The sequence below is a fragment of the Nanorana parkeri genome, unplaced genomic scaffold (assembly GCF_000935625.1).
Source record: "Nanorana parkeri isolate BGI_ZX_2015 unplaced genomic scaffold, ASM93562v1 scaffold341, whole genome shotgun sequence".
NCBI lineage: Eukaryota > Metazoa > Chordata > Amphibia > Anura > Dicroglossidae > Nanorana > Nanorana parkeri.
The window spans coordinates 271,104-284,379 of NW_017306609.1; the positions used below are offsets into that span (position 1 = coordinate 271,104).

At 39.7% G+C, this 13,276-nt stretch overlaps 1 protein-coding gene across 2 annotated transcripts in view; it reads right to left on the bottom strand.

Moving 5' to 3' along the window:
• SYT17 (synaptotagmin 17) overlaps window positions 1-13,276 on the bottom strand; it is a 128,690-nt gene that overhangs the window by 83,357 nt on the left and 32,057 nt on the right. For both annotated transcript variants that reach the window (XM_018558467.1, XM_018558468.1), the window contains exons 4-5: window positions 7,958-8,109; window positions 5,304-5,923 (exon numbers count right to left, since the gene is read on the bottom strand). In XM_018558467.1, the coding sequence (XP_018413969.1) occupies window positions 5,304-5,923; window positions 7,958-8,109 (772 nt within the window). The remainder of the gene's footprint in view (window positions 1-5,303; window positions 5,924-7,957; window positions 8,110-13,276) is intronic.

The following is a 13,276-nucleotide window of genomic DNA, read 5'->3' on the forward strand; positions in this document are numbered from 1 at the left end:
TCCCTACACTGGCTTCCACTCACACAAAGGATAAAATTCAAAAGATTAACAATCACTTACAAAGCCATCCACAACTCTGGCCCCGGCTATATCTCAAACCTTGTCTCAAAGTATCACCCTAACAGTCCACTCCGCTCTTCCCAAGACCTCCTGCTTTCTAGCTCCCTTGTCAACGCCTCCCATGCTCGCTTCCAGGACTTCACAAGAGTCTCTCCCATCCTCTGTAACTCTTTACTTCAACCTGTCTGTCTCCCACCATGACTGCCTTTAGGCGTACCCTGAAGACTCACCTCTTCAGGGAAGAGTATCCCACCTCGACCAAACTGCTCAACCATCACATTCTCAAACAATTCATCCCCACACAGCTACCTCATCATGTATCACTTCCCCCTCCCTTTTAGATTGTAAGCCCTCATGGGCAGGACCATCCTTGCCATCTTGTCTTGAATTGTATTGTGTTTGTAATGTCTTCCTTATATTGTAAAGCGATGCGCAAACTGTTGGCGCTATATAAATCTTTTATAATAATAATAATAGCTGGTTCCCTGACACTGTAGTGTGACACAGGCCATAAACTCGCAGAAAGGGGTATTTTGGAAAGCTGGAATTAGGTCCTATTTTGGGGAGGGGTAGCCTATGATTGTACAATTCTATTCTTAATGTTTGCTGCTGCCTGACCTTTCCCTTGCATTAAGGAAGAGTGGGCAGCCTATGGCCATAATGTTTTACCTCTGCAGACCTGCTTTCAGTGTCCTGACTATAATGTAACAAATAAAAATATAAAACATTCAACTGGAGTGCCTGGGGGCATAAAAGATTATGCTGGCGAAGGAGAGGAGTTGCTGATAGCAGACAGAAGATGGCCTTTGCTATGTGCAGCCCAAGCACTGCATCAAGATAAAAAAAAACAACAATTAAATAAATAAAATATATAAATACATATGAAAATTAATTAAAACCATTAAAAGTATATAAGTAAAAGCAAAATAAAAAAATAACTTGCAGCAGGGATGATAGAATTCTGGGGAGGACCCAAGCTTTTGGACAAAGTTAAGCTCAGACTGCCAGTTTTGAGGGTTGTTATAATAAAACAATCAACTGAAAAGCCATAAGCACACTACAACAGGTATAAGGGCACTAAGACAAAAATCAAGGGCAAAATCAAAGGTGGGAGTATGAGAAATAAAATGGCTAAGAATCTGAACTGGGTTGCTGCACTGGTAGTTGGTAGATGATACCTATAGCTGTAAGACAATGAATAGAAAAAACAGAACACAAGCAACCTAGTGTGTTATCAGAGGCAGGAAGGGGCTTTCAGAAAGAGGACCCATCTCAAAACACGTGGCCATAAAAACCTACAGAGAAGAGGACACTCTCCCTCTACACACATCCACAACTGTGAGAAAGCCACCGTGCCATGTACAGCTGCAGTCTCATTACCACAGAGCCACTGGCATGACGCTCCTTGCCTGATTGCTGGATCGGATAGGCTGCAGACCGCTATGACAGCATTTATATTTTCAAGCCCTACTGCACAAATACAGCTGTGTGTGCAAAAGCTTTATTCTCCTATTAATAAATTGTTTTTAACTTTTACACACAATAAAGTTTTCCCTTGGTTGTTTGCCATTAGCATAACTCCGCCAGCTATTTTACTGCACAAATCAGCATTCTATGTGTCATTGGAAAAATTGGTACATGTTCCCCATGATAGCATCCTGCTTCCCATACCTTTTTTTTTGACAACACCTTGCCAATTAGCCTTGAAGATGGCACCAATGTATAAATGCGATTCACGCTCCCATAGATTTCAATAGGGTACGATTCTAAGTTTGGGTTTTGCCGACTTCATGCAGGAATCGACAAACCCTCAGTGAATTGAACCCAGATAGAATATCACTTTAATGTTTCTCTCACTTTACTTCCTTCTCTTAGACCTTGTTTTATGTTTACCATCCTTACAAGCCCCCTATGTGATAGCATATTGGCTGTCGGGATCCGTCCCGGCTGCGGGGGTCTCAGTATACCGCAAGCTGTAGCTCGCGATATACTGAGCTTTGGGTCATAGGAGGACGATAGTATATGTCCTCCCGTGACCCTTAAGAGAACTATGGGGAAAAACACTTACCCCATAGTTCTCTTTTAAAGCGGAATTTTAACCCTATCTTTAAAATAACAACAAACACACCTTTAGAAATGTTTAGTAATGGCAATCTACAAACACATACTTCTAGATAATTGCTGGCTTGGTATTCTTTGCATACCTTATTTTTCTCTTCTTTCCCTGTCTTCTGACAGTATCCATTTTTACTAAGGGCAGATTACTAGCTCTCCTTTTACTTCCACTCTGGCACATGTGACTAGGACATTTGACCATGCACATGACCTCAGTGGAGGAAAATGCCTTTCCCTGAGATCTCCTGAGATTACAGATGAGTTTTCCCAGCAATGCCTTGCTGATGTAACCTTCCCAGGATGCAACTTGGGCACATTACATCATTTGTGCTAAAATTGTCCAGAAAGTGGATAAACGCTATTTTTAAGTAAATGAAAAACATGTTTGTTTAACTGATTAATGTAATATGTTTTTAAATCAGCATGCAGAGCTGCATGTTGATGTGCTTTTTAGTAAAAGGGGTAAAGGTCTGCTTTAAAGAGGAACTTTACCCATACCTTTAAAATAACAACAAACACGCCTTTAGAAATGTTTAGTAATGACAATCTACAAACATACTTCTAAATAATGTAGGTTTTGTATTCTTTGCATACCTTATTTCTCTTTTCTTCCCCATTCCTTTGACAGTGGTCATGTTAACTAAGGGCAGGTTACTAGCTCTCCATTTACTTCCTGGAACTGTGGCACATGTGACCATGCACATAATCTCCGGGGAGGCAAATACCTTTCCCTGAGATACAGATGAGATTTCCCAACAATGCTCTGCTCATCTAACCTTCCCAGGATGCAACGCTTTGGCACATTACATCATTTGTGCCAGAAGTGGACCAGGAAGTAGATGACCTCTATTTGTAAGTAAATGAAAAACAAGTTTGTTTAACTAATGAATGCAAGATCATTTTAAATCAGCATGCAGAGCTGCATGCTAATGTGATTTTTAGTGAAAGGAGATAAAGGTCTACTTTACCTTACTATCATATAAAAGAAAAATATCAAGCCAGGTTTAGATAAATAACATGACTTTTACTCAAATAGATGTGACAGGCACACAGTAACCTCTCTAAAGGAAAGTCTACATAATCCATTTTCAGATTACAGTAAATTTCCCAGATTTAATGACTCCCAGAAAACTAGGGAAGGTTTGTGAAGGTACTGCTATTCCCTCCAGGGACCTGATTTTCGATGTTTGTGTTTCGGTGTGCAAAATAAAGACAGGTTAACTTTAAATGTGCAGTTTTTATAATTAAATAAAATGTGAAAAGATGTTGGATACCAAGGGACATGTGAAACTTTGCATACCATTAAGAATCAGTGACAAAAACTGTAGCATTTAGCTAGATTAATAACTGAACATAATTGTGGAAAAACAGCTGTTTGCAAGGGAAATATCAATTGTACATTAGTTACCCTGGTTACTGCACTGGTCAGAGCTGCACCAGCAGTCCTTATAGAAGGCAGAACTGCTTCATCATGATAGCCATGGCGGAAGCAGCTGTCACTGAATCCAGCTTGAGACAGCAAGCAGCAAAACAGCATCCATGCATAACAGTTCGAAATTATTTTATTGGAACAAATCAGGCAGCTGGAATTCTATCTGTTTCTCCAAATACTAAGAATGAACCATATTAAAAAAATAAAGCCCTCGGTGCTCACTCAAATATGATTACCTTCAATTTAATGTGCTTTTAGTGATTACCAATCATAATGCAAAACACTTCTATGAACACATGCTGTTAATTTTTTTATAAATATCTTGTATCTGTAAATGTGCTTATTTGATCATGCAACTATAAATCTGTTTTTGTAAGGGAAGGTAAAGGGGCTAGCATGCAGCTTATATCTGAACTGGTATTCTGGCAATTTTAGCTTGAGCCAGAAAGATTATTGTGTCTAAAAGCATTCGAGGAGCAATTAGATTGCCTATGGAGAGTTCAGCTCTTAATGAATCAGCAATGGTCTCCCTATAATATTAGGAAGACTGCCTTGCCTTCGGAACATTATATTGCACCACTATGTCTGTCTAAGCTTGATAATTGAGACAAAAGTGTTTTAAATACCAAGACTTCTCAGTAGATAGGAGTAAACTAAAAATATGCATCACCAAAAATTTGCCTTTTTTGTAAGCACAATCAAGTGTGTGTGTCTGTCTTGGGAGCCCATGGCAAGCCATCGTTTGCATGACTTACATTTGTTGGCTCTACCTCGGTATAGCCCTGCTGCTAAAATAACCAGTAAGCTGGTAGTGCAACTGTTCAAAGGGGCCTTGTCCTTAGAGCTGGGAGTTGGAAATAAACTATAGGTTCAATTTTAGTGCACAGCTGAATTTCAATATTTCTGTAAACTGTTATATAAATATATGTTACATGTATAAAAAAATGTTCCAATATACAAAGTTATAGACAGAATAATACTTAATGCCTTCAGGCTCAGCTGTTCTCATTCTCTGCTTTGAACAGGAAGGTCATATATTTTCTGCAGAAGATAAGCTCATGGTACCCATACAATCCTGTAACAAGACTGAATGATAATCCTTATCTAATACAAATCTGATTTCATTTTTACCTTTGGATAGAGTGGGGAAAGATTAGAATGTTGTGATTTACCACTTTGTGGGACTCTGATAGAGAGATTTCCCCTCACTTGTTGTACCAGCTGTTTTACCAGACAGGCAGTGAGGGGAATAGTAAGACCGAAAGAAAAAAAATCCTCTATAGCAGAGTAATGGAAGGTTAGAACTAGGGATCAACCGATTATCGGATCTACCATTAATCGGGGCCGATATCCCCGCATTTTTTAAATTATCAGTATCGTTAAATATACTGATTTTACTATTATTAAACACTGTGCAAAATTCACTGTGTCGCTGTCTGGCCAGCATCCCTTGAACAGGTACATCTACCTAGGAACAGACCTGGCACCCTTACAGCTGCAGGTTCTGTTTAGGTATTCTGATATTCTGGCAGAGGTCGGCAGGCGCTGTCAGAGTACATAAAAAACCCCAGCCTGCTATTGGCTATTGCGGAGTTTAGTTCCGCTTTAGGAAAAATGCATACAGTTTTAAAAAAATCGAATTATTATTTTTTGTTTATTTTTCTGTAATATATATTGATAGAATTTTTTTTTTTACCTGAGAGCTTGGTATGATGGCCTTCCACCAGTGTCCTCCTTTTACAAGGTCAACTTCACTCAATGGCATTGACACTTTCCCAATAACACAATGTCTGGAGAACTTGTCGAAGTCCACAACAGTTAGCAGCAATGTTCTTCTTTGGGCTTCTAAAAATGGAATTTCAAAAGTATATCGTTCCTCATATACTGGGTTCTGGGTCTTACGCTTGACACCAGTTTGTTTAGAGTTCTTCTGGTCTGGCAATAGACATATCTTCACATACGGGTTTGAATGAGCCATGTCTTGTCTAGACCCATCGTAAGATATTGGAGGTGGCAAGTCTCTGGCCTCAATCACCCTGACAGTCAGATAATTGTGCAAAAGGTCATACTGAACACTAAAATGCAGCATACCTAATTGGTACTTGGTTAGAATTTCATCATCAGTTAATGAATCTACATCATCATTACTGGGATCAACAGGATATAAATGAGGTTCAAACTTCCTAAAATAGTCTTCTGGGGTGTATATTTTCCTTAGCACTGTTGGTTGTACAATCTCTTTTTTTGCTCCTAATGCACCAAACTCAATTGGTTTTATATCAATTAATGGAGAACTGGGTCTTCTAGATTCTAAACCTAAGGGAAAAGGGAATTATAACAAAGTTATAACAGTTATTACTGTATTTGCAATACAACAGTAATCAATGATCATACATACATCATTAAAAAATATCCATGCACACACCAAAAACATATGTGAAATAAGTATATATAAAAAAAAAACTGAATCTTTGGTTTCAAATTTGCACCCAAACATCCCGTACTGCCATGCCCTCATAAACTATCCTGTCCTGATTTGGTTGCAAGCATTGGAGTTCTACTGATATCACCCTAGCCACTTTCACTGAAGATACAGTTATGTATGTGGGAGTTATGTATAAGTCACAAGAAAAATTGAATAGAAATAACATTGGCAAGTAAAACAGAAGATATACAGTATAGTTCAACTGTGTTGCAAATGTTGCTATCCATTCGGCTTTCCAGCTTGTTAGTTCAATCAGTTGGCCATATTTTGATATTATCCCACTTTATTAGATCCAAACATTACATTCAAAGATAGAGCCAAACCTTGAATCCACACCAGTAGTTGCAGTACACTGATAGCAATAAAAGGCCATTACAAAACCCACAAATCTCATCCATTGGGTTCACAAAGAAAACAATGGATAATTTCTAACTGTCCTGATGAAGGTGGCATTTTTAGACCCCAGAAACATTCTGGCTCTACCTTAGGCTTTCATATTACTAGTTTTCGTAATTACTATTGGCTATTGGCTATTTCAATTTGCAATAGCCAATAGTAATGTCCCAATGCCTTTCAATGGGGAAAAATCTTTTTTTTTTTTTTTCTCTATTCTGACACGATCGATGTCACGATCGATGTCAGAATAGAGAAAAAAGGACACAGCAGTGTTTCTCTTCTTGGCGGACGGGAGCAGGAGACTCCCGGGGCGCCAGGGAGAGTTTGCTGTTTGGAGATCAGTGTCCCTGGTTAGCAGGTAACCAGGAACGCTGATCTCACTGCAAGTGGCCGGAGCCAGCCGTAAGATCACGGCTGGCTCCGCCCAGCTGTCAGAAGCTCGGCCATGATCGGGCGCTGTACGGGCTATTGTGAATAGCCCGTACAGCAACCCTTCGGTTCTACTGAAGCCGAAGCTAGCCGAAGGATCAGCCGAAGCTACGGCCAGATCCTTCGGCAGCTTCGTGAATAGACCCCTTAGTATTTTTGTTTCTGTGTCTATGCCACAAGGATTCCAGCAATTTGTAACTCCATCATTGAGTGATTTTTGTTTTGTTTTGTTTTGCAGCATTGAAGCGAGATACAGAAAAACCATCAATAGTAGCTAATTATGTTATCTAATAGCTGCTAGTGCTCATGACACACAAGTCATTTGTAGCTGCATAGGACATTAGCAACTGTAGCAGTTACTACAGAAATGTTGTTAGGGAAAATAAGCAGGCTACAAATCTTTGGTACAAAGTTTCTTGTGTGACATGGCCCTTACTGTATGTAATTATACCCAGAATTATGTGTACTTCTTGCACATCCAGTCAGAGAAGCTTAGTTAAATAGATGAGATTCTTTTTTATTTGACACTACATTGACCACGTTAATGCTTCTAGCGCCACCACATCTACGTTTTCAACAGTTTTGTCAGTGACCCTGAAAATGGACTTGCAAGGGTTGCAGCTACCAATTAACCCCTAGGAAAAGAAAGGATCCAGATTTGAGATTTCCTATTTCTACAAACTTCATGATTTTGATTCTGTCCAGCCGATTATACCGTGACCCACATCTTCTCATCAACTGCAAGCTCTCTAAACACTAAAACAATATATGGTAGCTTACACCCTGTAGTCTGTATATATTATGGCAACTGTCAGGTTGCGGACAAATATAGGTGTGGCCTAAATGTTGCAAATTAAGTGGAGTGTAAGACTCTGCAGCCTATGATAAAAAAAAGTCCTAGCTGCATCTTTGGTTCCAAATTTGCACCCGAATATCTGGAGCTGCCATCCCTCATAAACTATTGCATGTCTTGATTTGACTGGATCATTGAACTTATGGGCATATAACCCTAGCTGTCACAAAGTGTTGAGTATTCTTACTTGAAATGCGCCTGGTGAGGCTATACGTAGATCTAGACGTATCTGAAGATGATCTTCTTCTATCTGGGGAGGTCTCCTGTGGTGTTGGAGGTGGCTCGCTTGTTGTTGTATTGTCTGAATCTCCTTCCTTTTCATCACTGCGATGATTTATCCTATGTATGTACAAAATTATTATTAATCATTTTGGGGGCAGAAGCTTTGACAAATTAAATGACAAGAAACCTATAATAAAGCATGAATAATAAATAGACTGCAAGAAGCATTTGGAACATTTTTAAATAGGTTTTTAACATATATGACAGCATATTCATGGGTTGAAAAGTTCTGACAGATTTAAAGAGAGATATAAATATTTTGCCTCACATACGCCAAAACACCAACCTGCCAAGAGAGGTTTTCAAGGAGACATAAATAATTATATACATATATAATTGTATTGTTGTTGTTTATTTTACAGAGTATACACTTGTAAGCTGTTGTTTTCTTTTTGTGTTTTTTTTCCACTAGCTACATAAAATTTTGCTTAGCAAATAAACATTTCGTACATAGCAAAAGATTTTCAGAGCAGTATGGGTTATCAAGAGCACAGCAGAGCAGCTCCCGTTCATCTGGGACTCAGGGGTCTCATTAGGAATAAGTCACTGCTCTAATTTTTCAGGTTCTGAAAACAACCAACTTCTTTTAGCATAGTTCAAAAGTAATCATGCTGGTGATGTGAACAGGACACTAGAGTGGCACCTGCTGGTTGGGTAGAAGACTACATAACAGTAGGAAATATATTTATCTGACCAAAGAAAAGGATGTTTATAAAAAATTATTTTTGACCATAATAAACAAATAAAACACATTATTTTTAAATGTATTATATTAGGTAGGCATTAAAATGTATTAAATAGATAAAGGTTGGTGTTGTTGGCTAAATTCTTTGTAATAGACTGATTTAATTTTTCTGCTCAACGTCAAGGTTTTCTTTTTTAGTACTTCAGGTGGGTTACTGTACGCTGTGCTACTCAGTTATTTGGGAGGGGGATATGTTTGAGTGTAGATGCATTATACATGTTTCTATTTAGCTCATAAACAATGGTTAAGTTGATTCATCTGCAACTGAGGGTTGGGGGGGCTGTTAAATCTTTCCCTTTTTTGCAACTAACGTCTTGTGCTACTAAATGATGTCTCTCATGTACCTTTTCTTGCTGTTTGCTATGTATTCTTCCTTTAATTTTGACCCTGAAAATGTTAATAAAAATAATGTAAAGCAGAACTCCAGGGAAAATTATTAATCACCTTTGTAGCGAGGCTGCAGTAGGGCTACCCCCAAACTGAAAGGCTTAACTTCTTGTTTTGGTAGCGACTACCACTTGTCTAACAACAAGTGGTAGGGACTAGCACTTGTCTAACAAGCTGGCTTAGGGGATCAAGTGAGTATAACTTTTTTATTTTCTTACCTGGACACAAACGAGCACCTTACCCTTGCAGTGCAGGGGTAGCCCCACTAAAAGGGTTAATACTAATTTTCCCCAGAGTTCTTCTTTACAAAAAAAAAATTCAATTGATGAATTTTGGAGATTCTCCAATAATTCCTATAGAGGACCCACTGCTATGGTTGTTGTAAATCTGACTCCCTGCAAACCTGAATGTTACCCTTAAAATCCAGATTTACATTTGCCCTCTTTACCCATCATTAATAAGTTTACAGCTTTCCTGAATGCGCAGTATGAATGATGATGAAACTAATGATGAATGATGTGTTAGCAAGAAATAGTATTTCACCAGCAAACCGAGGTCAAGTGTCCAAAAACGTCTTTATTAATGTATGTACATCTTGTCAAAAGTAGGCAACATTTTGAGGCCACTTGGGCCCCTTCATCAGGCACAATATGACAAAATGTTATAATATAACCAGACTTATATACAAACTCACCCTAGTGCAAAATCACAAAACCCAACCCCTGATGTCATAATGATGTCATATTCCGGCCATAAACAAGCATTACTTGCAGAATAAAATGTAAGTGAAAACAGAAGCACATCACATATCATATATAACAAATATGCGGGCTATGCACGTGGTCAATCATGTAAATTATCTGGCAACTGTTCAAACTGTATATAGGAATGCTTGTTTAAAAGGGAATGTAATAACCTTTACAGTGGGTGTCCACGCCATCTAGGTCTAGGTTTAATCTAGGTTTTATGTTAAACACATCTTACACAAAACTCCACTGAAATATTTCAAGAAAAACTGAATAAAATATGTTAAATTTGTTAATATAATTTACACCACCAATATACATTTGTTTTCCCCTTCTCACTTTTCTCCATTGAAAACTTTTGAGTATCTCTTAGCTAACATTTTAATTTCTATTTTCTCTAATAATCTAATAATGATTGTGCCATAGGGCAGATTTCACATTTATAAATGTACAAGAATAATTCCCAGCAAGACAAGCAAGACTATCTCCATCTACCATGGGATCCATGTTGTCCTAAAGGTAATGTATAATGGTTTTGTATAAGTTGTGTTCTTTATTTATAATGATAGAAATGCATATATATTAGGGATGCACCGATATATCAGCCGCCAAAACATATTGGACGAAAATGGCACTTTTGGCTAAATGACGAAAGTGCCATTTTCCTGCCAATAAATCCCAGGTTTCTCTCCTCCCCGCTGGGCTCTGCTCTGTGTCCCAGAGGGGAGGAGAGAAAGTGACAGCCGGCCGAGCACTGCGGGACGAGAGCGCTGTGAGCGGCTGGTGTCTCTACTCTGCCTATCACAGTGCGGCAGAGCGGTGTGGGGGCGGAGACAGCGCTGTCACAGGAGACTGAGCTCTCCTCTCGCACCGCTCACTCAGCCTCCTGTGACAGTGTGTGTCAGAGAGGAGAGCAAGGTACAAACACTCAGTGATCAGTGATCGCTGAGTGTTTGTAGATAATTGAGAATATGGTATGTGTACTATATCCTCAATTATGAATGAATGGGAGTGATCTATATCCACTCCAGTTCATTCATAATTGTGGTTATAGTAAACAAACAATATTCTCAAGTTATAATTTTGTTTGTCTAGTAAATATGGAATATTGCATATGATCATTATGTTGTCTTCTATTCAGCCAGCAGATTGAGCTCTCAGTATTTTTTAACATTCTTTCTTCTGTTTCCCTACAACCTGTTGTATAAGCCCGTTTACAGTCCTCAATAGCTTACGCTGAAATTGATAAACAAACTGAATGACTCATAGATACAAAAATCCATTATTGGGCTCCTCCTTTTTCTAGGTTACAAATAAAAACTGCCTTTCAGCATGCTGCTTTTACTATACTCTCTCTTTAGCTAACCCATAGCACTCTGCTCTGGGAATGTCATGCGTTAAATGTATATTTGTAAAACAAACATTGTAAACATATAAAAAATAAAACATTTGCTTATACATGTATCAATCTAAGGCTGGGTTCACACCTGAGCGTTTTTTTTATGCTCGTTTTTCAGCTCGTTTTTTTGCGTTTTTTCGTTCAGTGAAACGCGCGTTTCACTGGCGGTATGATTTTTTAGTTTTTTCCTTTATTTTCTCTATTTTTAAAAAAATAAATAGTTTTTTTTGTTGTTTCACTTTTAAACTTTCCACCGGTTCCGCCCCCCCTGTGACGCAGCCGCTCGCAAGGGACGGAACCCGTAAGTCGGCAGCCACCGAAGACACAGCGGGGATCGCGGACAAGGTAAGACCTGTACGCTGTATTCCAGAGTGTGGCTCGGGGTTACCGCTTTGTTAACCCCCGATCCACACTCGGGAATACCAATGGAAACGCGCGGCAAAACACCCCAAAGAAGCTCCTGTACTTCTTTGGGCGTAGGGCGTTTTGCAGCGCGTTTTGCAGCACATTCCTACGTGCTGTAAAACGCCCAGGTGGGAACCAGGCCCATAGGCAATCATTGGTTTTCACATGTTGAACGTTTTACAGCGTGTAGTAAAGCGCTGTAAAACTCCCAGCTGTGAACCAGGCCTTAAACAAATTGGTGATGTAATGACAATATGAAAAACATATACAGATGTCCAGGGCTTGAAAAATTTTAGGGTGTCTCACCAGTCAGTCATAAATTTCACCAGTCAGCATGACCAGACTATAGCCTTGCAATTTATGTTAACATTTTTTGGGGACAGATAGAGCTTTTTGGTGGTATATAAAATCACCAGGGGGGGTTTATTTTTTACTATATAATGAAAAAAGTACAAAAAGTTTCCCTCAGTTATGTTATAAAACATCTATTCTTACCCATATTTTAGGTAAAACATAAAAGACGGGGTCACGTTGGGTAAATAGACACCAAACATGTCAAGCCTTAAAATTGCGTGCGCCCGCAAAATCACAAAAAACGACCACACTGAAAATTGGCCATGGGCGAACGCTTAAAACGCTTTTACCGCTCATCAGTTTAGTGTTATCAGTAATTAATGGCCCTAAAATTATTGCTCAACCTCCGACGTTCGCGGTCATATGTAACATGTGCGGCACAATAGGCGCAATCGTTGTTTTCGCACGTAGGCGGACAAATGACAGGTCCTCACATCAGGGGTCTCCAAGACCCCTAATGTCACCTAGGGACCCCCAGAGAAGCTGATGAAGCCGAGATCTGCTTCATCAGCTTCTGTAGCTGGAAAGTGACTCTGAATGCAGGAAGTGATGTATTATACATCACTTCCTGCATTCCGGGACTGGAGAGTACATCAAAGGGAGATCGCGTACTGATCTCCTGTCACAGAGCCATGCTGGTCCTGGCCGCATCGGACACAGCGGATCTCGGGACCGGCAGTGACAGCTGATGGTAATACAAGCGATCGGGCATCTCGAGACGCTCGATCGCCTGAATGTAAAGCTGTGACGAGAAGACGGCGGGGCCCGAGGAGCAGCTTCCCGGCCGGCCGTTGAAGTTACACAGCCGGCCGGGAAGCTGCTCGTCGGGCCCCGCCGTCCTCTCGTCACAGACGAGCGGATTTTTCAAGCCCTGCCGATGTCACTGCACACACACCTCTGCTTTTTTTTGTCCTGCAAGAGAAGGAAGCACCATCAGAGTGCTGTTTTTGTGTGTCAAGCCTCATTAAAGGCCCATTCAAAATGAACTGGCTGCTTTAACACAACCTGTTTAACACAACCTGTATTAATGTGTTCACATAGGTAATCCAGCGTCAATTATAACGTCCAACGTTGTCCGCGTCGACTTGACAAAATTAAAATAATAAATAAAACATTTGTTTGAAAAAACGACGCACGCCGTCACCTGAGAGAGTCTTCTAGCAGGTCCCGGCCACTTTTTTTATTGAT